At 48.4% G+C, this 27993-nt stretch overlaps 1 protein-coding gene across 1 annotated transcript in view; it reads left to right on the plus strand.

Annotated features, from left to right (window-relative positions):
* NECAB2 (N-terminal EF-hand calcium binding protein 2) overlaps positions 1–27993 on the plus strand; it is a 358564-nt gene that overhangs the window by 10222 nt on the left and 320349 nt on the right. Inside the window, exon 2 of the mRNA XM_063945739.1 lies at positions 18820–18844. Within this exon, the coding sequence (XP_063801809.1) occupies positions 18820–18844 (25 nt within the window). The remainder of the gene's footprint in view (positions 1–18819; positions 18845–27993) is intronic.

A 27993-nucleotide genomic window follows, 5' to 3' on the forward strand; every position in this document is an offset into this window, starting at 1 on the left:
ATCAGGTCTGAATTAGGCCCACAGATTGAAATAAAGTTGCATTAGGGCACACAGGTATCCAAGCCTGGTTGCATGAAGGTGGAAGCTCGTTTACCTAATTGAGAAACAACTTAGTGACGCCTGTCAAGCGCCTGAAAGTACGACACTAAAGTGCTAGACTGCTTTCAATGCTATAGAAATCACCGTTAGGTGTAATCATGAATATTAGAACTGGGAAGCCTCTGTTTGTTAATGGATGCTGACATGATATGTTTTCCCTTGTACAGCACATTATGGCTCAGTAGCTCTTCTCAATAGTTATATCTCTAGCTATATAGAGATCAGAGTGGCTTAAGTAGACATTCCATTGCAGTTAGATCCGATACATAATCAGACGCCTGCATTTGTTACTATACAAAGCCGGGGCTTGAATGTGCTCTAATTGCTATATTTGTGCATTCCACATGTGTGGTTTTAAAATGCTAAGTCGATTTTCATTATAATGCTGCTAGGAACACGAGAGAAATGTTTGCATTCAAATATAGGGCCAGATATATAGGGCCAGATTCTGAATCAGACGCAATGTCACAGCTGAGCGATTTTTTCTCTCTCTTTGCACATGCAACTAAGGGGAACATTTACTAAGCAGTGATAAGAGCGGAGAAGTGAGCCAGTGGAGAAATTTCCCCATCAACCAATCAGCAGCTCTGTATCATTTTATAGTATGCAAATTATAGATGTTACTTCAGTGCTGATTGGTTGATGGGGAAATTTCTCCACTGGCTCACTTCTCCACTCTTATCACTGCTTAGTAAATATACCTCTATAGCTGGGTACACACTGGGCAATATATTCTAATATAATTCTAGCGAACGGACGATATACCGGTAGCGGGTCAGCAAGTGGGTACAACTGATATGTCTGTGAACAACGTCATTCACAGACATATCATGTCGGCCCTGCAGCACAGCCGATGCCTTATACAGTATATCTGCAGGGGATCCTTTCAGGATCCTGGTGGTCGGTATCCCGGCAGTTGAAATATCGATGCTGGAATCCTGACACTAGTCGGAATGCAGTTGCTGGTTTCCAGGTTAAGGTCACAAGCCCGATGCCAGAATCTCTACGGTTTAGGCAACCCCGTGGAGGGTTAGGGTTAGGCTGCGGGAAGGGGGGAGAGGGGTGTTGGGTTTAGGCTGCGGAGAAGAGGGGTTAGGTTTAGGCACCACCGGGGAGGGTTAGGGTTAGGCTGCGGGGAAGTGGGGAGGGGTGTTGGGTTTAGGCTGCGGAGAAGAGGGGTTAGGTTTAGGCACCACCGGGGAGGGTTAGGGTTAGGCTGCGGGAAGAGGGGAGAGGGGTGTTGGGTTTAGGCTGCGGAGAAGAGGGGTTAGGTTTAGGCACCACCGGGGAGGGTTAGGGTTAGGCTGCGGGAAGAGGGGAGAGGGGTGTTGGGTTTAGGCTGCGGGGAGGAGAGGTTAGGTTTAGGCACCACCGGGGAGGGTTAGGCTGCGGGAAGAGAGGAGAGGGGTGTTGGGTTTAGGCTGCGGGGAGGAGAGGTTAGGTTTAGGCACCACCGGGGAGGGTTAGGGTTTGGCTGCGGGAAGAGAGGAGAGGGGTGTTGGGTTTAGGCTGCGGAGAAGAGGGGTTAGGTTTAGGCACCACCGGGGAGGGTTAGGGTTAGGCTGCGGGAAGGGGGGAGAGGGGTGTTGGGTTTAGGCTGCGGGGAGGAGAGGTTAGGTTTAGGCACCACCGGTTAGGGTTAGGCTGCGGGAAGAGGGGAGAGGGGTGTTGGGTTTAGGCTGCGGAGAAGAGGGGTTAGGTTTAGGCACCACCGGGGAGGGTTAGGGTTAGGCTGCGGGGTTGGGGTGTTGGGTTTAGGCTGCGGAGAAGAGGGGTTAGGTTTAGGCACCACCGGGGAGGGTTAGGGTTAGGCTGCGGGAAGGGGGGAGAGGGGTGTTGGGTTTAGGCTGCGGGGAGGAGAGGTTAGGTTTAGGCACCACCGGGGAGGGTTAGGGTTAGGCTACGGGGGTAGGGGAGGGTTAGGTTTAAGCTGCTAGAAGGGGGGGTTAGGGGACCATTGGAGGAAGGTAAGTATACCTTCCCCCTGTCGGGATTCTCAACATCGGGATGCCGCGGATGGTAGTCTGACCGCCGGCATCCCGAATGCCGACATATCAATACCAACCCACAGCAGTTGTCCCTGATTGTCCATGCCACTGACGCCAGGCCAGGTAGCATACAAACAACACTAGAGTAGTAAAAGTGGCAAGTGCTACTCAGCCTCTCTCTCCCCCTTTGTTCTATCTCTCTGTCTCTCGCTCTCCTCCCTCATTCTGCCCCTTCCCTTCTCTCTCCCCCTTTGTTCTATCTCTCTGTCTCTCGCTCTCCCCCCTCATTCTGCCCCTTCCCTTCTCTCTCCCCCTTTATATCCGTCTCCCCCATCTCCTCTCTCTCTCCATCCCCCCCCCCCCTCTCTCTCTCTCTTTCCGTCTCCCCCTCTCTCTATCTCTCTCCATCTCCCCCCTCTCTCTCCACCCACCCCTCTCTATTTCCATCTCTCCCCTCTCATACTCTCTGTCTCCAACCCCTTCTCTTTTCTTTCTCCCTCCACCCTCTCTTTCTCTCCATTCCCCCTCTCTCTCCGTTACCACCCCTCCCTTTTTCTTTCTCCCTCCATCCTCATTCTCTTTCTCTCTCTCTCTCTCCCTTTCCCTACACCTCTCTCCCTTCCTCTTCACCTCTCTCTCTCTCTCTCTCTCTCTCTCTCTCTCTCTCTCTCTCTCTCTCTCTCTCCTCTTCCCTGACATAATTCATCTTCTATCCCTTTACTGCATTTTTTTGCCTAACATTGTCTGTTCTCAGCTCTCATGTTTTTTTCTGCCTGTCTCCTCCACTGATACTTTCCCTTCATGTCCCAGTGAACCTTTTCAACCCAATTTACCCCCTATACTCCCTCCTACAGAGACCTCTCATACCATCTGCCTCTCCCAGTCACCCTTTCCCTCTCCCTGTCACCCTCTCAATCCCCCAATGCTTCTCCCTGTCACACACTGCTTCTCCCTCTCACTCTCTCCCCTTTCACCAGTTCTCCGTCTTCCTGTCAATCTCTCCCGGTCACCCTCTTCCCGACCTCATCCCCATCACCCTGTACCTCTCAATGTTACCAACTGCCTTATGGCATATTGTGAACTTGGGGTGGGGCGGAGGAGGGGGCCAAAGCATAGTTTTGCACCTGGGCACACCACTCACAAGTTCCGCCGCTGCTCTGACGGAGAATCTGCATGGGGATGATGCAGGTTTTGTTGGTGAGACCGATGGTAGCGTCTGAAGACACACAAAGCAATCCTTGAGCTCAAAGCGGGTGTTACAATATCAGACACGCTTGTACACCAGGTAACGGCTTGTAGCGGTGTTTGCTTTCAGTCACAGAAGCAACGCCGGACAAAGACGCACGCAGGACCGCTGCAGCGCGCAACTTAGAATCATAAACAAAACGTGAAACGTGTCAGTAACATATGGAACTCAGACCAAGTACACAAAGAGCTGCTGGCATAAGTTAGCAATCCTGATTTCTCTAACGTCCTAGTGGATGCTGGGGACTCCGTCAGGACCATGGGGAATAGCGGCTCCGCAGGAGACAGGGCACAAAAAGTAAGCTTTTAGGATCACATGGTTTGTACTGGCTCCTCCCCCTATGACCCTCCTCCAAGCCTCAGTTAGGTTTTTGTGCCCGTCCGAGCAGGGTGCAATCTAGGTGGCTCTCATAAAGAGCTGCTTAGAAAAAGTTTTTTAGGTTTCTTATTTTCAGTGAGTCCTGCTGGCAACAGGCTCACTGCTACGAGGGACTTAGGGGAGAGAAGTGAACTCATCTGCGTGCAGGATGGATTTGCTTCTTAGGCTACTGGACACCATTAGCTCCAGAGGGATCGAACACAGGCCCAGCCATGGAGTCCGGTCCCGGAGCCGTGCCGCCGACCCCCCTTGCAGATGCCGAAGTTGAAGAGATCCAGAGGTCCGGAAACAGGCGGCAGAAGACTTTCAGTCTTCATAAGGTAGCGCACAGCACTGCAGCTGTGCGCCATTGTTGTCGGCACACTTCGCACCAGCGGTCTGGGCAGCAATGTATAATACCTTTTTCTATGGCTAAAATACATCACATATAGCCCTTGAGGCTATATGGATGTATTTAACCCCTGCCATATATCGCAAACTCCGGGAGAAGAGCCCGCCGTTTTAGGGGGCGGGGCCTATTCTCCTCAGCACACAGCGCCATTTTCCTGCTCAGCTCCGCTGTGAGGAAGGCTCCCAGGACTCTCCCCTGCACTGCACTACAGAAACAGGGTAAAACAGAGAAGGGGGGCATATTTTGGCGATATTTTTATGTATTAAGCGCATATAACAGAAACAACACCTTTTAGGGTTGTTTATATACATTTTTATAGCGCTTTGGTGTGTGCTGGCAAACTCTCCCTCTGTCTCCCCAAAGGGCTAGTGGGGTCCTGTCTTCGATAAGAGCATTCCCTGTGTGTCTGCTGTGTGTCGGTACATGTGTGTCGACATGTATGAGGACGATGTTGGTGTGGAGGCGGAGCAATTGCCGGTAATGGTGATGTCACCCCCTAGGGAGTCGACACCGGAATGGATGGCTTTAATTATGGAATTACGTGATAATGTTAGCACGCTGCAAAAGTCAGTTGACGACATGAGACGGCCGGAAAACCAGTTAGTACCTGTCCAGGCGTCTCAGACACCGTCAGGGGCTGTAAAACGTCCCTTACCTCAGTCAGTCGACACAGGTACCGACACAGATGAATCTAGTGTCGACGGTGAAGAAAGAAACGTATTTTCCAATAGGGCCACACGTTATATGATCACGGCAATGAAGGAGGCTTTGCATATCTCTGATACTGCAGGTACCTCAAAGGGGGGTATTATGTGGGGTGTGAAAAAACTACCTGTAGCTTTTCCTGAATCAGAGGAATTGAATGACGTGTGTGATGAAGCGTGGGTTAACCCCGATAGAAAACTGCTAATTTCAAAGAAGTTATTGGCATTATACCCTTTCCCACCAGAGGTTAGGGCGCGCTGGGAAACACCCCCTAGGGTGGATAAGGCGCTCACACGCTTATCAAAACAAGTGGCGTTACCGTCTCCTGATACGGCCGCCCTCAAGGATCCAGCTGATAGGAGGCTGGAAACTACCCTGAAGAGTATATACACACATACTGGTGTTATACTGCGACCAGCAATAGCCTCAGCCTGGATGTGCAGTGCTGGGGTGGTGTGGTCGGATTCCCTGACTGAAAATATTGATACCCTGGATAGGGACAGTATTTTATTGACTATAGAGCAATTAAAGGATGCTTTTCTTTATATGCGAGATGCTCAGAGGGATATTTGCACTCTGGCATCGAGAGTAAGTGCGATGTCCATATCTGCCAGAAGAAGTTTATGGACGCGACAGTGGTCAGGTGATGCGGATTCCAAACGGCATATGGAAGTATTGCCGTATAAAGGAGAGGAATTATTTGGGGTCGGTCTATCGGATCGGGTGGCCACGGCAACAGCCGGAAAATCCACTTTTTTACCTCAGGTCACCTCCCAACAGAAAAAGACACCGTCTTTTCAGCCGCAGTCCTTTCGTTCCTATAAGAACAAGCGGGCAAAAGGACAGTCATATTTGCCCAGAGGCAGAGGAAGGGGTAAGAGGGTGCAGCAAGCAACTACTTCCCACGAACAGAAGCCCTCCCCGGCTTCTACAAAGCCCTCAGCATGACGCTGGGGCTGTGCAAGCGGACTCAGGGGCGGTGGGGGGTCGACTAAAGATTTTCAGCACACAGTGGGCGTGCTCACAGGTGGACCCTTGGATCCTGCATGTAGTATCTCAGGGTTACAAGTTGGAATTCGAAAAGTCTCCCCCTCGCCGGTTCCTAAAGTCTGCTTTACCAACGTCTCCCTCAGAAAGGGCGACGGTATTGGAAGCCATTCACAAGCTGTATTCTCAGCAGGTGATAGTCAAGGTACCCCTCCTACAACAGGGAAAGGGGTATTATTCCACACTATTTGTGGTACCGAAGCCGGACGGTTCGGTAAGACCTATTCTAAATCTGAAATCCTTGAACCTGTACATACAGAAATTCAAGTTCAAGATGGAGTCACTCAGAGCAGTGATAGCGAATCTGGAAGAAGGGGACTTCATGGTGTCCCTGGACATAAAAGATGCTTATCTGCATGTCCCAATTTACCCTTCACACCAAGGGTATCTCAGGTTTGTGATACAAAACTGTCATTATCAGTTTCAAACGCTGCCGTTTGGTTTGTCCACGGCACCTCGGGTCTTTACCAAGGTAATGGCCGAAATGATGGTTCTTCTACGAAGAAAAGGCGTATTAATTATCCCTTACTTGGACGATCTCCTGATAAGGGCAAGGTCCAGAGAACAGCTGGAAGTCGGAGTAGCACTAACCCAAGTAGTGCTTCAACAACACGGGTGGATTCTGAATCTTCCAAAATCTCAATTGACCCCGACGACACGTCTGCTGTTCCTGGGAATGATTCTGGACACTGTTCAGAAAAAGGTGTTTCTCCCGGAGGAGAAAGCAAGGGAGTTATCCGAACTTGTCAGGAACCTCCTAAAACCAGGAAATGTGTCAGTACATCAATGCACAAGAGTCTTGGGAAAGATGGTGGCTTCTTACGAAGCAATTCCATTCGGCAGATTCCACGCACGAATATTTCAGTGGGATCTGCTGGACAAATGGTCCGGATCGCATCTGCACATGCATCAGCGGATAACACTGTCACCAAGAACAAGGGTGTCTCTTCTGTGGTGGTTGCAGAGTGCCCATCTGTTAGAGGGCCGCAGATTCGGCATACAGGACTGGGTCCTGGTGACTACGGATGCCAGCCTACGAGGCTGGGGAGCAGTCACACAGGGAAGAAACTTCCAGGGCGTGTGGTCGAACCTGGAGACGTCTCTTCACATAAATATACTGGAGCTAAGAGCGATTTACAATGCTCTAAGCCTGGCAAAACCGCTGCTTCAGGGTCAGCCGGTGTTGATCCAGTCGGACAACATCACGGCAGTCGCCCACGTAAACAGACAGGGCGGCACGAGAAGCAGAAGAGCAATGACAGAAGCTGCAAGGATTCTTCGCTGGGCGGAAAATCATGTCATAGCACTGTCAGCAGTGTTCATTCCGGGAGTGGACAACTGGGAAGCAGACTTCCTCAGCAGACACGACCTCCACCCGGGAGAGTGGGGACTTCATCCAGAAGTCTTCCCCATGATTGTGAACCGTTGGGAAAAACCAAAGGTGGACATGATGGCGTCCCGCCTCAACAAGAAACTGGACAGATATTGCGCCAGGTCAAGAGACCCTCAGGCAATAGCTGTGGACGCTCTGGTAACACCGTGGGTGTACCAGTCCGTGTATGTGTTTCCTCCTCTGCCTCTCATACCAAAGGTACTGAGAATTATACGGCTACGGGGAGTAAGAACAATACTCGTGGCTCCGGAGTGGCCGAGAAGGACTTGGTACCCGGAACTTCAAGAGATGCTCACGGAAGAGCCGTGGCCTCTACCGTTAAGAAGGGATCTGCTTCAGCAGGGACCTTGTATGTTCCAAGACTTACCGCGACTGCGTTTGACGGCATGGCGGTTGAACGCCGGATTCTAAAAGAAAAGGGCATTCCAGAGGAAGTTATTCCTACCTTGATTAAAGCCAGGAAGGAAGTGACCGCACAACATTATCACCGCATTTGGAGAAAATATGTTGCGTGGTGTGAGGCCAAGAAGGCCCCAACGGAGGAATTTCAATTGGGTCGATTCCTACATTTCCTGCAGGCAGGATTGTCTATGGGCCTCAAATTGGGGTCTATTAAGGTTCAAATTTCGGCCTTATCGATTTTCTTCCAGAAAGAATTGGCTTCAGTGCCTGAAGTACAAACCTTTGTCAAAGGTGTACTACATATACAGCCCCCAATTGTGCCTCCAGTGGCACCGTGGGATCTCAACGTAGTTTTGGATTTTCTCAAATCCCATTGGTTTGAGCCGCTCAAATCGGTAGATTTGAAGTATCTTACATGGAAAGTAACCATGCTACTGGCCCTGGCTTCAGCCAGGAGAGTATCAGAGTTGGCGGCTTTATCGTACAAAAGCCCATATCTGATTTTCCATTCGGACAGGGCAGAACTGCGGACGCGTCCTCAGTTTCTGCCTAAGGTGGTTTCGGCTTTTCACTTGAACCAGCCTATTGTGGTTCCTGCGGCTACTAGCGACTTGGAGGACTCCAAGTTGCTGGACGTTGTCAGAGCATTGAAAATATATATTTCAAGGACGGCTGGAGTCAGAAAATCTGACTCGCTGTTTATCCTGTATGCACCCAACAAGATGGGTGCTCCTGCGTCTAAGCAGACGATTGCTCGTTGGATCTGTAGCACAATCCAACTTGCACATTCTGTGGCAGGCCTGCCACAGCCTAAATCTGTAAATGCCCACTCCACAAGGAAGGTGGGCTCATCTTGGGCGGCTGCCCGAGGGGTCTCGGCATTACAACTTTGCCGAGCAGCTACGTGGTCAGGGGAGAACACGTTTGTAAAATTTTACAAATTTGATACTCTGGCTAAGGAGGACCTTGAGTTCTCTCATTCGGTGCTGCAGAGTCATCCGCACTCTCCCGCCCGTTTGGGAGCTTTGGTATAATCCCCATGGTCCTGACGGAGTCCCCAGCATCCACTAGGACGTTAGAGAAAGTAAGAATTTACTTACCGATAATTCTATTTCTCATAGTCCATAGTGGATGCTGGGCGCCCATCCCAAGTGCGGATTGTCTGCAATACTTGTACATAGTTATTGTTACAAAAATCGGGTTATTATTGTTGTGAGCCATCTTTTCAGAGGCTTCTTCGTTGTTATCATACTGTTAACTGGGTTCAAATCACAAGTTGTACGGTGTGATTGGTGTGGCTGGTATGAGTCTTACCCGGGATTCAAGATCCTTCCTTATTGTGTACGCTCGTCCGGGCACAGTACCTAACTGAGGCTTGGAGGAGGGTCATAGGGGGATGAGCCAGTACACACCATGTGATCCTAAAAGCTTACTTTTTGTGCCCTGTCTCCTGCGGAGCCGCTATTCCCCATGGTCCTGACGGAGTCCCCAGCATCCACTACGGACTATGAGAAATAGAATTATCGGTAAGTAAATTCTTATTTTAAGGGTAAATAAAAACCGTCAGCGTAAGTCATACACAGGTGATTATCAGCGAATGGGTTAACATTTGCTGCAATTTGACGTGTTAATACGCTCCTCCAAAAATATACTGTACAGTCTACAAGATGCTACTTCAATGAACTATTATGTTGAAAGTCCTGGAATACTGTTGTATTTATTTTCATAAAGCAACGCTCTCAGTGTCTGGCAGATATAAACATAATTTGCAGTAAAGAAACAGAGTTTGAGAGATGAAAGACGCAGGTAAGTCTGTTAGTACGCACAGAGGAGAAGGTTGCTGCAGGAAACTGTAAAGGAACACTTGAAAGGAAATCTGTATATAGGGGGTCATTCTGACCCGTTCGCTCGCTGCTTTTTAACGCAGCCGAGAGAACGAATCCCTACTGCGCAGGTGCCGTAGTGCGCCGGCGCATGCCAGACGTCCGAAGGCTGTAGCAGGGCTGCGATCGCCTCTGCCTGTCAATCAGGAGGGGGCAGAACGGCAAGGTTTGGCCGCCGTTTCGAACAGGGGGGGGGGGGCGCAGCGGCTGCGTGATGTCACACGCAGCCGCTGCGGGCCGGGGAGCGATGAGTAGCTCCCGACCAGCACGCTAAAGCTGCGCTGGTCAGGAGCTACTCTTGAAGTGCAAAGGTATCGCCGCTGTGCGATGCCATTGCACTTCTGCGGGGGGCCAGGCACTGACATGCGGGGCGGGATAGCCCTGTGCCGCGCGTCCCCCCACATATCAGGGAAGATGATCGTAGCTGTGCTAAATTTAGCACAGCTACGATCAACCCGGAAATGACCCCCCATAGGCTTTATATGCCCTAGAACTGGGATAAACAGACTTTTGAACTTGGCAATCTACCATAAAAGCTGAAAATCTTTCGGGATCTACGGGTATGGGTCATTAGGTCGACCACACTTAGGTCGGCAGTCATTAGGTCGACCACTATTGGTCGACAGTGACTAAGGCGACACCTGAAATAGGTCGACACAGTCATTAGGTCGACATGGAAAAAGATCGACATGAGTTTTACTTTTTTTGGGTGTCGTTTTCTTCGCTCGCCATGCTTCGGGCAAGGTGCCTCGCTTCGTTACCGATACGCTCGGCACAGGTCATCCTTCCCAATTGTAGTCCACGTGGATCGTAAAGTATGAAAAAAAGAAAAAAAAGAAAAATAAAGATTTTTTTTTAAAATGCATCTCGACCATTTTCCATGTCGACCGAGTACATGTAGACCTAGGGACCATGTCGACCTAATGCATGTCGACCAACGGTGGTCGACCTAATCACTGTCGACCTAAGTGTTGTCGACCTAATGACCGTATCCCGGATCTACCAAGAAAGGACATTTGCAAGCACCTGAAAAATGGGGCGTGATGTGCCAGAAAGGGACATGACCTCACGTGGCACACTGTCACGCTGAGATCGCACATTGGCCTCTACAGGAAAAAAAATATTGTCCCATAGAGTAATCAAACACATTGGCCCCCACAGATATAAAAAAATAAATAAAATAGCAAACACTTTGGGGGAAAGAAAAAAAAAGGCCAAGCAAAATTGTCCCCCTACAGGAAAAACACACACACATATTGGCCCCCACAGTAACAAAACAACCACATTGCCCCCATAGGCATAAAGAGAAACTAAACAAAACCAGTACCTCCCCCCCAAAAAAAGGAAAACATACATTACATTGCCCCAGGTCCCACAGACAACTTTCCTGACCTGTCTGAGTGGAGCCCCCAGTCCTTAACTGGGTGGGGTGTGTTCAAATTGAAATCTAAATTGCAGTGTAAAAATAAAGCAGACAGTATTCACCCTGCACAGAAACAATATAACCCACCCAAATCTAACTCTTTCTGCACATGTTACATCTGCCCCATGGTTTTGCCCATTAGGGTGCTTTTTTGGTTAGTTCGGTGCAGCTAGCCAATAAGAATCAGCCTGGTCAAGTGTCTGCTGTTGACCACGATCAATGCTTTGGCCACCCCTGCCCTAGAAGGAGTCAGTGTGAGGTTTTTCCCCCACCAACAGAAATTGGTGCAGACGTTATCCCACGGGACACTTTCATCTCCAATTACTGCTGCACTACATAGGTGCCCATGCCCAGTAAACGGCACAACCTCAATGTTCCCCTGCATAGAAATGGTTCCCTTGGGAAAAATCAGGTTTTAGTCCTGGCCTACAAGAGCAGAAGATTCCAATAGTCACTTCTCAGCCTGGTATCACAATACGGTGTCATTTCTGCGCTTTTCTCTCAAGATGGGCGAATCAGGGCTTTCTTTCTGTACATGCAATATCCACATGGATGGAGATTTATATATTGGGCGGGATGCACTAAGCGGAAAATGCGGTAAACCCCCTGTTTACCGCATTTTCCTGATGTACTAAGCCCCGTCCGGCAGGTCAGCGCCGCGGCGGGGTTCGCCAGCTTTAGCTGGCGATAGTCCATAGAAGCCTATGGGCTTCTCTCCGCGGCACTGTGTGAGGGATCCGATCGGATCCCTCCCAGCATGCCCTGCGGCCGCCCCCGTCACCCCGCGCATGCGCAGACTGACTCCTGGGGCCGAATCCCGGAAGTCAGGCTGCCGCTGTGCATCGCGGAGGACAGCTCTTATCGGAAGAGCTGTCCTCCGCAATGCTGATCGCATATGTTAGTACATATGCGATCAGCATCGTGGCGCAGGGCGGCGATGTACATTAGTACATCCCGCCCACTGTACCTATTGGGAGATTTTATTGTCCATGTGTTACCTGGCCTGGAGTCAATTACAAACTTCCATCTCCATTAGCCCACAGACTAATGAAGCTCCTCCCGTGTGTTTAGCACATTGGTGGTCATTCCGAGTTGTTCGCTCGTTGCCGTTTTTCGCAACGCAGCGATTAGGTGGAAAATGCGCATGTGCATGGTACGCAGTGCGCATGTGCTAAGTTATTTTACACAAAACCTAGTAGATTTGCTGTTGTTCGTGCGGCGCTTTTTAGTCGCACTGCTGATCGGTGAGTGATTGACAGGAAAGGGGCGTTTCTGGGTGGTAACTGAGCGTTTTTACGGGAGTGTGCTGAAAAACGCAGGCGTGTCAGGGAAAAATGCAGGAGTGGCTGGAGAAACGGGGAAGTGGCTGGCCGAACGCAGGGCGTGTTTGTGACGTCAAACCAGGAACTAAACGGACTGAGCTGATCGCAATCTGTGAGTAGGTCTGGAGCTACTCAGAAACTGCAGGGAAATATTTAGTAGCAATTCTGCTAATCTTTCGTTTGCTATTCTGCTAAGCTAAGATACACTCCCAGAGGGTGGCGGCCTAGTGTGTGCAATGCTGCTAAGAGCAGCTAGCGAGTGAACAACTCGGAATGAGGGCCATTATCTGTATGGAATATGATCCGTGTATAAATCAACCAATTGACACTATGCATTCCTGCAAAGCAAGATTGCCAAACTGTCAGAGAAGACCCTCCCCCTAACATGGCAACCTGCTGTAGAGGAGTGAGATAGAGCACTGTGAACATATTAACGGGGGTATCCTATTGGATGCAAAAAATTGGGAATTTTCAGACTTTTTTTCCCCCCGGGGTATGTATCCGAATAAAATAGTTTGTCTCGTGAAAACACATAGGATCTCTGAAAAGTTGCCTTTTTATTTCTGCGGCCTTCATTGGGGAAAAAAGGGCTTTTTATCATGGATTTGGTAACATAATCCCTGGAAAATAACAGCATTGGGGCTAATTGGATAGCCCAGAGCAAGTTAAATAGCTGCGGTAATTTACCACGGCTAATAGGATACCACACATGGGGGTGAATTTACTAAGATGGGAGTTCTATTTAAGATTCCAGGTATTATCTTCTAGAAGGTGCTAAATAAATGAGAAGTAGAATCTGATTGGTTGCTATGGGCAACATCCCATCTTAAATAGAACTCCCATCTTAGTAAATTTACCCCATAGTATAAGTAGGCTTGCCATAATATCTCTTTAATCCGGGACACCTATTATTTATTTACACAGGTTCTGAGGCTGATTAAGACCAGGTGCTATACAGGCTTGAATTTAGCCAGCCACAGAACCTGTGTAAATCAACCTTTGCAAGCCTAAGTATAAACTCTCTCTTTCATGAATGTTATACAGTTTAGTAATACACCGTCTTTAATATATGTCAGTGTTAAATAGAGCTTTGACTTGCTTTTTAAAATAATTATTCAAGCCATATGGTTCCATCACACTTAAGTGTCCTTATGCTTTTCTTTCGCAAAAAACGTTTATTCAACTCTTAGGCAGCTAATAAATTCCCTAAATGTCACTCCTCTTCCAGAAATATCTTGAAATTTATTACAGTGAACTGCAGCTGGTTTATTAAAATGTCTAGTCATTTTTTTTCTATATATATGTTCTTTGGGGCTATATCAATGAAGCATTGGTTTTCGCAGTCTCGACGTACTTACACTGAATGTTGGTGCTGCTATAAATATTCTGCATTCAGGGCATATTTCTCAATTACCTGAATCGGGTTTTAGAACCAATAGTTATAATCTCTTATTGCCGCTAGTAGCAATATAAACTTTTGCACTGCCTATCCGTGCAGTGAGTTAGAAGTGAAACACTCACTTCTCCTTTGGGAACCCACAGAGCTACTGTGCATGCATAGACTACTGACCATGTATGTGTAGTGGTCATTGCTGGTTGGGTTCCTACGGAACCCTCAGCCATTAATTTTTTACATTATATAGGCCATAGCAGTGGCTAACACCATATGAAGACGGCATGTATGTGCAGTGGCCATTGCTGGGCATAGTAGTAACCCATTGCGTACGAACTCTGTCCTGGCAATTTTCTGCATTATATAGCCCATAGCTTACAGTGGCTAACACCATCTGAAGATGGCACTAGCTGGCAGGGCCAAGTCCCGGAATGCTTCATATTCCGGAGCATAGTAAATCTGACAGTCTAGCAGTCTCCAGAGAAACCTATGAGGGCTTATTCTTCTGCCAGAAATGGAGGGACTAGGCAGATATCAGAGATATCTGTTGCATTCGTTACATGTTACATTTGGGGGATACTTCATTTTTGCGACTGCCCCTCAAAAAGATATGTCATAAATAGGCCCCTAGGTTAGAAATATGCCAGTCTCATGACTGGCTTGACAGTGCTCTCTACAAGTTGGTGTTAGAAGTGGGATCAATTCTAGCCCCAGTGGCAAAGAGGTCCATTGTGCAACAGGTTAAATAAACTTGCAGAAGGTTAAAGAAACTTGCCTGTCTCCTTACCACTGACTCTTCATTCCAATGGGAAACATAAAAGTAAAGTGTATTTCCACCTCTTCAATACATTATGGCTACAACTACATCCCTATGATCAAAACGAGTGCCGCTATAGGGAACATAAGCCAAAATTTAAAGCATAAAATATCAGTGATTTGCAGTAACATCATCTAATTGAGCACTGGCAAAGACCCATAGGGCAGGGGTGGCTTAAGAGAGGATAGGCCCCGTATACAGGATCTGATCTGGTCCTCTCCTGTCTGGCAGCACTGAAGACTCTACTGTGCATGTTTCGGTCTCCGGTAACATGGCGCACACTCCTTGTTCCCAGCTGATATCTCTACTGAGCACCGCCAAAATGGCCACCGCTCAATTTTACAGGTGGCTTCTCGCTTTAGTGCCAGCTGCCACGGGACTTTGGAGGGGTAAGTATATTTATTTTGGTGCAGGGTGTGCACCCATTATAGATATGCCAATTATTTAGACTTTGGTATCCACTGGCCAAGGGTACGTGAAAGGGTCCAGCGCTATTTAGCATTGTCTTACCCTATAGTCTTCTGTAATGAAATAAATTGTTCTGTTTTCTTTTAAATCTACTGAAGCACACCTAATATGGATAAATGTAAAATACTTCTAACAATACAGCACCATGATGTTGTATATAGATTTTAACTACCTATTAATGTATGTATATAAAAATGCTGAAAATAGGATAGAAAATACCATTAAATCAATAGGGTTTCAACACTGCATTGACGTGTACAGTACAAGGCCATCAACCCACTTACATTGTAATAGGCAATATTATAATAACACATTCATAACCAAGTGTTGCAGGAATCACAGCATTACCAAGTACACAGAATATAAAAATATGGAGCATATGTATTAACACCAGCATTCATCAGTATAAAGGTCACAATATTCCTCCCAGCTGTTTGGTTTTTTTTGCTGGCTTGATCGGAAGAATGTAGTTTTCATGCTCTCATTAAAGCATTAATTAACACACAAGGCAGATTGTCTGCCTTTACACAACACAGACAAATCCATTCTCTTTCAAACCAACCTCTTAGTATGGAGCTAGTTTGCACATAATCTCCATATGCTGAGTTAAAAGCGTATCGGATGTAAGTTCAACAGCAAAAACAATATTGCACGTGCAAGATGCGCGCATGACGGAACAATTGGCGTACGTGCCAGGTTTATGTCATGTGTACTCCACGCTCGGGTCCTATACACTGGGACCTGTTTTTTTGATCATTTGTTTTACTTCCAAATTATGCGTTTCAATCAAACTTAAAAACCCTCTGTAATACAATCAGTACAAGCCCAGCAACAGCCTTGTGTGCAATTCGCAGTCAGACAAACAGAAGTGGTTATTGCTGGCGACTGTCAGTGTGTAATTACATGTACCCCCGGGCCACCTGCAAATGATACGGCTATGGCTTAGACAGGCCAATCTCCATCTGTTTGCAATTACACAAACACTCTAACTGTACTCAAGCAACGTAAGTCCTCCCGTCCCACTCCCACCTCTATGAGTGTCAGATTCCTGCTTTCCCAGTAGATATTAGGGCAGGGGTGGGCAATTATTTCAGCTGGGGGGCTGCTTAACACTTCCAGTGAATAGTCGAGGGCCACACACAAAATAACTTGTAAATCGGGTCTGAACTGCGCATGCACCGCAATGTGTAGGCGCGTCGGTCCGCAGCGTCGGGCAGCGACGGGATGGTACGAACAAAGCGATCGCAAGGTGATTGAGAGGCAGAGGATGTTTGTGGGTGGCAACTGACCGTTTTAGAGGAGTGTCCGGAAAAACGCAGGAGGGACCAGGCGTTTGAAGGGAGGGTTTCTGACGTCAGCTCTGGCCCCGATCACCGCACTGGAAGAGTAAGTCCTGGACTGAGCAGAGACTGCACAAACTTCTGTTTGTGCAGCTCTCTGCAGATGCAATCGCACACCTGCACAGCGATTTCCCCCTCCCCTGTAGGCGGCGACTACCTGATCTCAGCAGTGCAAAAAACGCACCCTAGCGACCAGGTCTGAATTAGGCCCATAGTTATGTATATAACTATAAAAACATAGTGCACTATAAAAACATACACCACAATGTACATTACATACGTCGTTTTTTACAGGCAAAATCCAAGATGTCTAAAATCCACTAATAAAAAAAAATAAAAAAAACAGTGCTGAAAACAAACAGCATCCTGTGTAATGCTGGTATTCACAGCTCCTGTCTCTCCTTGGGCACAGTTACTAGCCCCCCCCCCTCTCCCCCTAGACCCATATAGCAGTCTTTACCCCCCTCCCCGCTGGACCCATATAGCAGTCCCTACCCCCCCTCCCCTAAACCCATATAGCAGTCCCTACCCACCTTCCCCCTCTCCCCTAAACCCATATAGCAGCCCCCTCCCCTGAACTTATATTGCAGCTTTTAAAGTTAAGCACAGATCCCTTTACCTTTTTCACAGTGGCAGATCCGCTGCCTGCTGCCAGATCCACGCTGCCTGCTGCCCGCTCCTGCCGTGGCCCCGCCCCCCGTGCCTCCCAGCGCCTGACGTCACAGTGGAAATCCCGGTCAGCAGTGACGTGACCGGGATTTCCTCTGCGTCGCCGCGTCTGGGAGGTATGTAGCGCAATGACGAGCAGCTCAGCCAGTCGGGCCGCTTGTCATTGCACACTGGTGTGGGACAGCGGGGCCAGGCAGGATCGTTCGTTGCACGTTGCCCACCCCTATATTAGGGTCTCATTGGCATGGCCTTCCCGTTCTCCTGTCCAGACCCACCTGTATGTCCTTGTGTTACATTTATGCATATACTGTTTTCCCCTAGTGTCCAGGGCTGTGAGTTATTGTGGCATCCTACAAATAAACAGTGGTAATAGTGCCATTGGGGGTCATTCCGAGTCGATCGCTGAAAATGTTCGCTGCGCAGTGTCGATGCAAAAAAACGGCACTTCTGTGCATGCGTATGCGGCGCAATGCGCACGCGCGACGTACTTTCACAACGGCCGATGTAGTTTCACACAGGGTCTAGCGAAGCTTTTCAGTCGCACTGGTGTCCGCAGAGTGATTGACAGGAAGAGGCGTTACTTGGTGTCAACTGACCGTTTTCAGGGAGTGATCGAAAAAACGCAGGCGTGCCAGGAAAAACGCAGGCGTGGCTGGGTGAACGCAGGGCGTGTTTGTGACATCAAAACAGGAACTGAACAGTCTGAAGTGATCGCAAGCGCTGAGTAGGTCTGAAGCTACTGTAAAACTGCAATCCTTTCATCCGCACTTCTGCTAAGCTAAAATACACTCCCAGTGGGAGGCGGCATAGCGTTTGCACAGCTGCTAAAAACAGCTAGCGAGCGAACAACTCGGAATGACCCCCATTGCCCAAAGAGAGAACATGTATAAAGGATATAGGGGATGCGGACAATTTACTTACAATCAAAATACCGACAACCATTGACCGATGGTCAAAATACAGACAAGGTCAAAATACCGACAAGATCAAAATACCGACATGGTCAAAATACCGACATTTAAAATAATGACAAGTACAAAATACAGACATTTAAAATGTTGACAGGTCAAAAAGTCGACATGAGTTTTTCATGATTTTTTAATTGAATCCAACTTCCCAGTGGACCTGGAGGGGGAATATAATAGTGGTACACTTATACTGTGTCCATGTTTGACCTGTGTCGACATACACACCAAAAATACGACGAGTAAAAAAAAAAAGTGTGTCGACTTTTTGACCCGTGGACATTTTAAATGTCGGTATTTTGACCGTGTCTGTATTTTGAACATCAGTCAATTGTTGTCGGTATTTTGACCGTCTGGATTTTGATTGTAGGTATTTCATACTGATCCCAGATACAGTTTAGAAGTGTTATGTCCATCTGTGTTCCCTTAATGAACATGTATCAAACAAGAACTAAGCATTGTAGAATACAAGGAATACAGGTGTGTTATTTGTGCGCCATATGACGTGGGACGCCTGGCACGACTTAGACGCTCTGCCACGGCTAACAATGCCCGGAATTCCATCGTTTTCCCAAAATTTAGCATCTTACAATATTTGCGTTGTAGCAGCAGGCAACCCGGGAATTCGGACTTGGCGCTTTTTACACCGCACACTGACCCGTGTCGACCCGGCAATATGCCCGACGATACCGGGTTATTTGTGCGGTGTGAAAGGGGTATTAGTGATACGAATAAGACCTATATTCTCTGAAACTGTGTGACAAGGTGCATGGTGCGGCCTAGTTGCAAAGTCCATGACGCAAGTTGGCGATGGTGTATGTGGACACATCTGTACATTTTAATGGCTTGTTTCAGGAAGTAACACACACTTTTTATCTGCTTTCTTCCAGATCTTCCGCCGAGCTGATAAGAATGGTGAGTAGACAGACGCTGGTTTGTTTTGTTGTGGCATAGAAAAGATCTGCTTACTGACTTCCAGATTTATGGAAACGCTGAAGGTAAAAAGGGCCCTGTTGTCCTTGATGTTTAGGATCTCTTGCAATGATCAGTGATCAGAAGAAAATGTTGAATTCCAGCAGCGTGTTCTATCGGGAGAGCACTTGCACACAGTGGCTTCTCATGGGGGGGTCATTCCGAGTTGATCGCTAGCTGCATTCGTTCGCCGTGCAGCGTTGAGGCAAAAAATTGGCACTTCTGCACATGCGTATGCGGCGCAGTGCGCACGCTCTAAGTACTATTACAACGAACGATGTAGTTTCACACAGGGTCTAGCGAAGCTTTTCAGTCGCACTGCTGGCCGCAGAGTGATTGACAGGAAGAGGGTGTTTCTGGGTGTAAACAGACTGTTTTCAGGGAGTGTTCGGAAAAACGCAGGCGTGCCAGGAAAAACGCAGGCGTGGCTGGGCGAACGCAGGGCGTGTTTGTGACGTCAAAACAGGAACTGAACAGTCTGAAGTGATCGCAAGCGCTGAGTAGGTTTTGAGCTACTCTAAAACTGCACAAAAAAACTTTGTAGCCGCTCTGCGATCCTTTCGTTCGCACTTCTGCTAAGCTAAAATACACTCCCAGTGGGAGGCGGCATAGCGTTTGCATGGCTGCAAAAAACTGCTAGCGAGCGATCAACTCGGAATGACCACTATGGGCCAAACACTGATTGAGCATGTCAGGATGTAGGATGTATGACCTGTGTCTGCAATGTCAGAATAATGGATCCATGTTTTAATTACACTGTGTATTATTCTTGATGTAAATGTTTCCAGTCATGTCTTCTAATTGTATCATATTTCATAGTGTTCACGCTAGGCTGTTTTAGCAGGGTGCCGCGTCCTGTCCTATTTTTAAAATGCAAAATACATCAACAATTGCACACAAAAAAATCAGCAGATTCAGAGATTTTTTTCCCACTTGGGGCTGCAGATTGCTAGTGTATGGTAACAATCAGCAGATCTGCAGACCGTCTCTAGTAAACCGATGAGCCTTTCAAGATTGGCAGATCTGTATTTGCTGAAAATGATCTGCATATCACTGAAACTTATCTGTAATGTATGGGCACAAATTGGTGCATTGGGGGAATCTTTAAATCTGGGAGAAATTCTCAGAATCTACAAATTGCTGATGTATGGGACCCTTTTCAACACGTCTGAAACTGTTGGTAGATTTTGACTGGTTGGTTGCTCAAAGTTGCGATGCAAGGTTGCATATATTTGGAACGCATCTATACTTAAAACCGAAGGGGTGGAACTGGGTTGCAATGCCAAGCGTATTTTTTGCATATTTTTTGCCCGGATTCGCATCTTAGTCACAAAGCGATGCAACAGAACCGCTTCACGAGACTGTGCTGATTAGTTAAATATGTGACACTTGTATATCTCTGTGTGCAACTGATTCTGAATCTGTATACGAAGTGCTGTGATACAGAGTCCGCGGCTTTTAAACGCCAGGTTCCACTGTGCTTTGTCTGTGCCTTTGTATATATTTACAACTTATTCCTGTGCTGTTAAAGTCGCAGTCCACTGTCTCTGGCATAGATTGTCTGGTGTTTCGCTGCGAGTATGGTGCAAGTGTAAAGGACAATGGGGGTCATTCCGAGTTGATCGCACGTAGCAACTTTTTGCTGCCTGTGCGATCAACTTGACGCCGCCTATGGGGGGAGTGTATTTCTGCATAGCAGGGCTGCGAACGCTTGTGCAGCCCTGCTATGCTAAAAAAGTTTCCTGTAAAACAAAACCAGGGTAAGAGTTACCCTGTGCGATCGATCCAGCGATGCAGGTCCCGGGATTGACGTCAGACATCCGCCCTCCAAACGCCTGGACACGCCTGCGTTGGACTCACCACTCCCCGAAAACGGTGAGTTGCCGCCCGGATCAGCCTTCCTCCTGTCAATCTTCTTGCGGTCGTCGCTGCGACTACTTTCTTCGCTAGCAGCGTCGCTGCCTGGCAACAGCCGTCACCGGGCAACGGCGCGCCTGTGCAATGCGGCCGCCGCGCACTTCCAACCCGATCGCACGGCTGCGAGGAAGTGCAGCGTGTGATCGGGTCGGAATGACCCCCAAAGTTGCTGTGCTATCCTGCTCAGCGCAGCCCAGCGGCTGCATGGTGTATTGAGGTTTGGTGTATAGGAACATAGGGGGTCATTCCGAGTTGATCGTAGCTATGCTAAATTTAGCACAGCTACGATCATTCACACTGACATGCGGGGGGGCGCCCAGCACAGGTCTAGTCGCCCCGCATGTCGGTGCCTGCCCCCCCCCCGCAGAAGTGCAAAGTCATCGCACAGCGGCGATGCCTTTGCACTTCAAGAGTAGCTCCCGGCCAGCGCAACTTTAGCGTGCTGGCCGGGAGCTACTCATCACTCCCCGGGCCGCAGCGGCTGTGTGTGACGTCACGCAGCCGCTGCAGCCCACCACCCTGCTCCCACGAAACGGCGGCCAAACGCCGCCGTTCCGCCCCCTCCTGCCCAGCGATCGCCTCTGCCTGTCAATCAGACAGAGGCGATCGCAGCCCTGCTACGGCCTTCGGCGGCGCATGCGCAGTAGGGATCCGTTCGCACGGCTGCGACAAAAAGCAGTGAGCGAACGGGTCAAAATGACCCCCATACTTCTCTGTGTATATGCGTTTATTCCATGCACACTTCTTTTATACACAGTACACCTGATTTACTTCCGGTTCGGCCCCATGATTTGTGTATTGCTTTGAACCCTGCAGTGTATAAATGTTATATCCAAATTACATTAGAAGACGCTGGAGAATATTGGCTGTGTGCTCATCGATAGGGCCGTAATTAGTGGCCAGAAATCTTATTATGCTGCCATGGTTTTATACTTATAAACCAGTGATTTGTACACTTTCTACCTCTCATTTTGCCGATTGCGGGGGATCCCTGACTGGTTATTTGTGCTGCACACCCAGCTGTGCATTGCAGTCCTGCTGTAAATCTGTATTGTGTGTGTTCCATGCACACAATAAAGGCAGTTGGCTAACACTCGGCTTACTCCAGGGATACACATACTACACACTGAGCGCCCCGTACACACACATGTGCCTGAGTACTAGCTCTTATGGATACAGCCATTCTTCTTATGGATTTTTTTCCTTAGGCTTCTGATTAAAAATAATTGTATTTTCTTAAAACGCTATTGATTGCAAGCTCTGAGAAGTTCCCAGTGAGCATAAAAAGCCTCGCCCGTGGTTCCAAGCTATAGCGTGTATTAGTTTCTTATTCTTACCAGTTTTTGTTATTGTTTGAAGATTTGTGCTTAGTAGGGAACATTAAGGCCGAGCATTCCAATCAAATAATTTCTACAGATCTGACTTACTTTACAGCTGTTTCCATAATAGGAGAAGGGTTATGTTGCATACCTCCCATCTGTCCCGATTTTTGCGGTACAGTCCCATTTTTTGCGGGTCTGTCCCGCTGTCCTTCCCGCAGGCTGCAGTGTCCCACGGTGTGTGTGTGTATGTGGGGGGGGTCAGTTGGGAGTGTCGGAGATATATCTCCTGCTATCAATCTCCTTCAATTGTCTGTTCGTTACCCCTTGTTTACCAATCGATTGGGAATCTCAGGAAGCAGACAACACACGCAGTTATGTCCACCAAATGAGACTGCCTCCACTTTATTCAGCATGACATTATATAGAGAAAAAAGGTACTTGCATGATCACTTGATACACGTCACATTTCAAAACAATAATGCATCTCTTCCCATAACTCCTCTCAGGCTGACACCCTCCTACGTGTCCTTCACAAGAAGTCTAAACACACAGAAACTGTCTTAATAACATGTTTTCAAGACTTATAGCTACGACCTTGCTTCGCACAGAACATACTAACTGTGAAATGTCGGCATTATTATGATTTATTCAGCAAAGCATACTTCTACTTCACTACATCATGGCTGCTACTTAACAAAATGGCTGACACTGCTTAAGCTAAATACATCTAGCTTCCTCAGAATACATCTAGCTTCCTCAGGAGGCTCTTGCACTTGCTGCTCTGCTCAGTTCAGAGCAGAGCAGCGCACCGCGCCTATTCCCGGGAGGCAGAGGGACTGGGGGCATGGCCAGCAGCCTCACAGACCACCGGCCGTGCCCCCACTGTGACTAAAATGGGAGGCGTGGCCCACGATTGCAGCATCCCTACGAAGCCACGCCCCCTTTCTCACAGGCCACGCACCTTTTCGGCTTAATCCGGCCCTGTCCTCAGTTGCTCAATATGGACCTGATCCAGAGTTCCAGGCAAATATGCTTTATGGACGGAACATGTTAATTTTAGCAGCTGGCATTGCTTCGGAGTCTACATATGCAACGCTGACCAGCTGTGGGCAAATAAGAGTCGAACGGATCTCCACCGCATTTCCACCTGTAACTGGGCTCATTCACATATAAATGTCCCAGTGATGCCATTGCTGGCTGTCCAGAGGTGTGCATACACAGAGATCTGTCTGAGTGCGGATGGGTCTCTTGCGCCAAGTATAGGGACGGGAGCAAATGTGCACTGGCAGCGAGGATGGCTGTGTGGCCACATAGATGTGCCCAGTTCTGGATATGGGCAAAGGTCTACATTTATTTCCAAGTACGCAGTCAACTGCAGATTGTATAGATCTCTGAATCAGCCTCTGTGTCATATTTGCCAGTAGGCGAAGCGATGCAAATCTCATTGTCATGGCCCCACCCCATATTGCGCAGTGCTGCAAGCCGCAGCATTGCTCAGCGCTGTCCGGACCATGTTAACGCAATTGGTTAAGAATCTCTTACACAGCACCCGGCATTCTGTATAAACTGCGATTCTCAGTGTCCTCATGTAGGGGGTAATTCCAAGTTGATCGCAGCAGGACATTTTTTAGCAGTTGGGCAAAACCATGTGGACTGCAGGGGGGGCAGATATAACATGTGCAGAAAGAGTTAGATTTGGGTGGGTTATTTTGTTTCTGTGCAGGGTAAATACTGGCTGCTTTATTTTTACACTGCAAATTAGATTGCAGATTGAACACACCCCACCCAAATCTAACTCTCTCTGCACATGTTATATCTGCCCCCCCCCCCCCCTGCAGTGCACATGGTTTTGCCCAACTGCTAAAAAATTTCCTGCTGCGATCAACTTTGAATTACCCCCGTAGTCACAATGATTCAACAGCAAACTGCGTGATTGGATATGATATGGCGGGCAAAGCTTATCTGCTCTGGTGTAAAACATTAATATTATACATGGAGAAATCACACTGCGTGAGCTGTGCCAGCGGTGGGCAACGTTCAGCACACAGCTGCTGTGGAACTACACATTCCAGCATGCCCTGCTACAATTTTAGAATGCCCCAGAAGCAAAACTGTCTCAGGGCATGCTGGGATGTGCAGTTCCACAGCTGGGAGAATGCTGAGCGTTGTCTGCCCCTGAGTTATGCAATGGAAGCCGATTCACCCTGTCTCTGCAGTAGGGAGTGATGGCCATTAATCTATTCCATGCGGAGAGAGTTGTCAAAGTGTTTTATGCTTGGCTAAAAATGACTATTACCAAGAAAGTGATTACATTAACAATCCGCATATAACTCAGTGCTTGGTATAGCAGATGAGTGATTTTTATTCGTCATCTGGGGTATGGCTGTGTTCATGGAATTGGAAGAGGCTCATTTATAATCTGGCTTTTCCTTCCCAGTGAACCATATTCAATAGAAACATTTCAGGCATGGCCTATTCCACCTCTGTCTGTCATCTTGAGTTGTGGAACATATGCACTAAGGGGGAACCTAGCGATGGCCTGCTCCCTGAAGAAGCTGCTGCCAGCAGTGGGAGAACCTTTAGCGGTCACCAGAGCAGGGCAGGGAGACTCTACCTATGTGTGACCAGGCATTGCCTATTCACACATCTGCAGGGCAACTGGTTCCAGTTTCATTACATATATAAAAGAACAATGTGCCGCAGTGGGTATTAGTGATTGTGGATCCTGAGAGGTGATTCAGGACTGTCGTGCCACTGGTACCAGAGAGGTGGGTAACAGCTGAGTCACCCAGAGAGTTATATACAATATACCGTCTTTTTGCACTGCCCTGGTGGGTGATATTCACATTCTGGTTCCCCCTCCCTCCCTACACTCACACACCCAGGCCCCCTCCCCTAACTCCTTACTCTCACACTCCCTGTATCACATTCACCATCGATGGATAACCCCCCGATGGCCATCCCTAAGGGTTCACTACGATCTGCCGGCGACCAGCATACCAGCGCCGGGAGGCCGGCCGCCGGCTTACCGACAGTGTGGCGAGCGCAAATGAGCCCCTTGCGGGCTCGCTGCGCTCGCCACGCTACGGGCACAGTGGCGCGCTACGCGCGCCACACTATTTTATTCTCCCTCCAGGGGGGTCGTGGACCCCCACGAGGGAGAATAAGTGTCGGTATGCCGGCTGTCGGGCTCCCGGCGCTGGTATGCTGGTCGCCAGGAGCCCGACCGCCGGCATACTGAAGACCACCCATCCCTAATACCCACTGCTCCCTCCCACACCCTCTGGATCTCCTCCCTCCCTTCCTACACTCACACATGCGGAGAGCCTCCCCCTACTCCTCACCCTCACAACCCCCTGGATCCTGCTCACTCCCTGCTCCTACACCATCTCTTTATCCCACTGCGACCCCACTGTGTCGTGTCAGGTCCCAACACTGTGTCCTTCTGTTTTATAGGACTTATATTAGCTCAGTAATTGCTCCCCCAGTTAGGGCAATGTGTGTGAATGTTCTACACTATTCAGCAGCTTGCCCTGCACCGTGATGAACGAGGAACAGAGCCGGCCCTAGGCATAGGCAAACTGGGCAAATGCCATTGGCATCTGGTATGCCTAGGGGCACAAGCAGCTTCTGCTGATTAAAATGATATGCGGCATGCCTATATTCTGTGTGTGACTGCGGCTGTATCTGCATACAAAATGCTACATTACAGTGTATTCCTGGAAATCACTAACGTAGCACTTCGTATGCAGATACAGCCGCAGTCGCACACAGAATATAGGCATGCTGCATATTATTTTAATCAGCAGAAGCTGCTTGTGCATCCTAGCCACATAGTAATGCAACTAAGATGCATTTTCATAAAAAAAGGCGCCCAACGTTAGCAGAGCTGCCAGCTGACTCACGCCAGGCATCTCCTGCTGCATGGCGTATTGAGGCAAGATGTATGAGAACACATCTGTATCCAATCAGAGGCAGAGGTCATAGTGTTAGCGGCCATGTGAGTGCTGTGTGGGTGGGTTGATTGTGCAGTAGTGTTCGGCATATGTGTAAGGGGCATTATGTGTTTCATGTGTATAAGGGCATTAATAATGTGCTGCAAATGTGTAAGGGGCATTATGTGTATAATGGCATTAATAAAGGTTGGCATAATGTGTAAGGCGCATTATGTTTATTATAACATTAATAATGTGTGTCATGTGTAAGGGGCATTACTGTGTGGTATTATGTGTATAAATGCATTACTAATGTGTGGCATTATGTGTATAAGGTGCTCTACTGTGTGGCGTAACGTATAGAAAGGGCACTACTGTGTGGTCTAATGTGAATAAAGAGCAATATGGTGCGGTGTAATGTGAATAAGGAGCAATTCAGTGTGGTGTAATGTGAATAAGGGGCACTACTGTGAGGAGTAACGTATATAAGGTAAAGTGGTACTACTGTGTGATGTAACATGAATTAGGGACACTATCGCATGATAAAATGTGCTAAAGTTGCAGTACTGCGTGGAATAATTTGAATTAGGGGTACTATTGTGTGGCCATGCCTCTTCCCAGCATGAACACACCCCTTTTTGGGCTTTGCGCCAAATGTGCGCACTGTTCCTATTTAAAATATAGGGGGTAGGAACACCAAAATGAGGACTGCTATGGGTGAGGGGTGATGGTGCTAGGAAAGGGGTGCAGGGTCAGAAGCGGAACTAGTGGCGGTGCTAGGGGGCACCAGCCAAAATCTTGCCTAGGGCATCACATTGGTTAGGGCCGGCTCTGAGGAGGAAGACTGGGAGCAGAAAGCAGCATAGACTGGACAGGGTAGAAGGTGACAGCAGTGATATTGCATTCCAGAGCCCAAGACTCTTGGAACAGTGGATGGAATAGACTGCAGCACACCAGATATATTCCAGGCAGTTAGGGAATGGTGTGTAAAATCATCATAGCACAGTGAAATGCAGAAACCTATTGTACATCTGCTTGTTTAAAAAGACAAAAGATGTGAGAGAGCAAGAGGTAGACCGTAGAGAGAGAGAGAGAGAGGGTGGGATTTACTAAAGGGAAAATGCGGTAAAACCCCCGTTTTACCGCATTTTCATATGTTCTAACTCCCGACCGCCGCGTTTTCGCCTCATAGGGTATCGCCATCTTTTTATGGCGATACCCTATAGAATCCTATGGGATTCTTACCGCCGCCGCCCCACGCCGCATCCCGCCGCCGCTCACGACGACCCCCCCTTCCCCCCCGGCATACCTGAGCTGCTGCTGGTGCGACCCCCCTCCTCCTTCTCCCCCGCATCACAGCCTTGTCTCCTTCCGGCTGCAGGGGGGAGGAGGAGGAGCCCGGGGACTCCCTGTACACGTCACCTCCCGAGTCTGGGAGGTGACGGAGACCCCCGCAGACATCATCGCGGGGCGCCTCCTATACCGCATTGCGATACTAATCGCATATGTTAGTACATATGCGATTAGTATCGCTGCGGTAGGCGGCGAGAGGCGGCGATGGCTTATAGTAAATCCCGCCCAGAGAGAGAGAGAGATATAGGGAAAAGAAGGGGTAAAAATGCGTGTGAGGAAGAGGAGGAGTGAGAGATAGATGGGGGAAAGAGAACGACACACCAGGAAAGAGAAGTAGAGACAGGTAGTGGGAGAGAGAGATGGAATAAGAGAGGGAAAGAGATGGGTGTACCCGCCAATGCCAGCCACAATGACCAATGACTGTTAGTGTTAGTAAATGACTCTTAGGGCGGTATTCAGATGATTTATCTTGCCCAATCTCCTTTCTAAAGTGACCCCTATTAAAGCACATATCGCGCCCATAGTAATCAGATTTCGCTGCGTAGTGGGTTGGGTGTCCTTGCGA

The sequence above is a fragment of the Pseudophryne corroboree genome, chromosome 11, assembly GCF_028390025.1.
Source record: "Pseudophryne corroboree isolate aPseCor3 chromosome 11, aPseCor3.hap2, whole genome shotgun sequence".
In the NCBI taxonomy this organism is placed as follows: Eukaryota; Metazoa; Chordata; class Amphibia; order Anura; family Myobatrachidae; genus Pseudophryne; species Pseudophryne corroboree.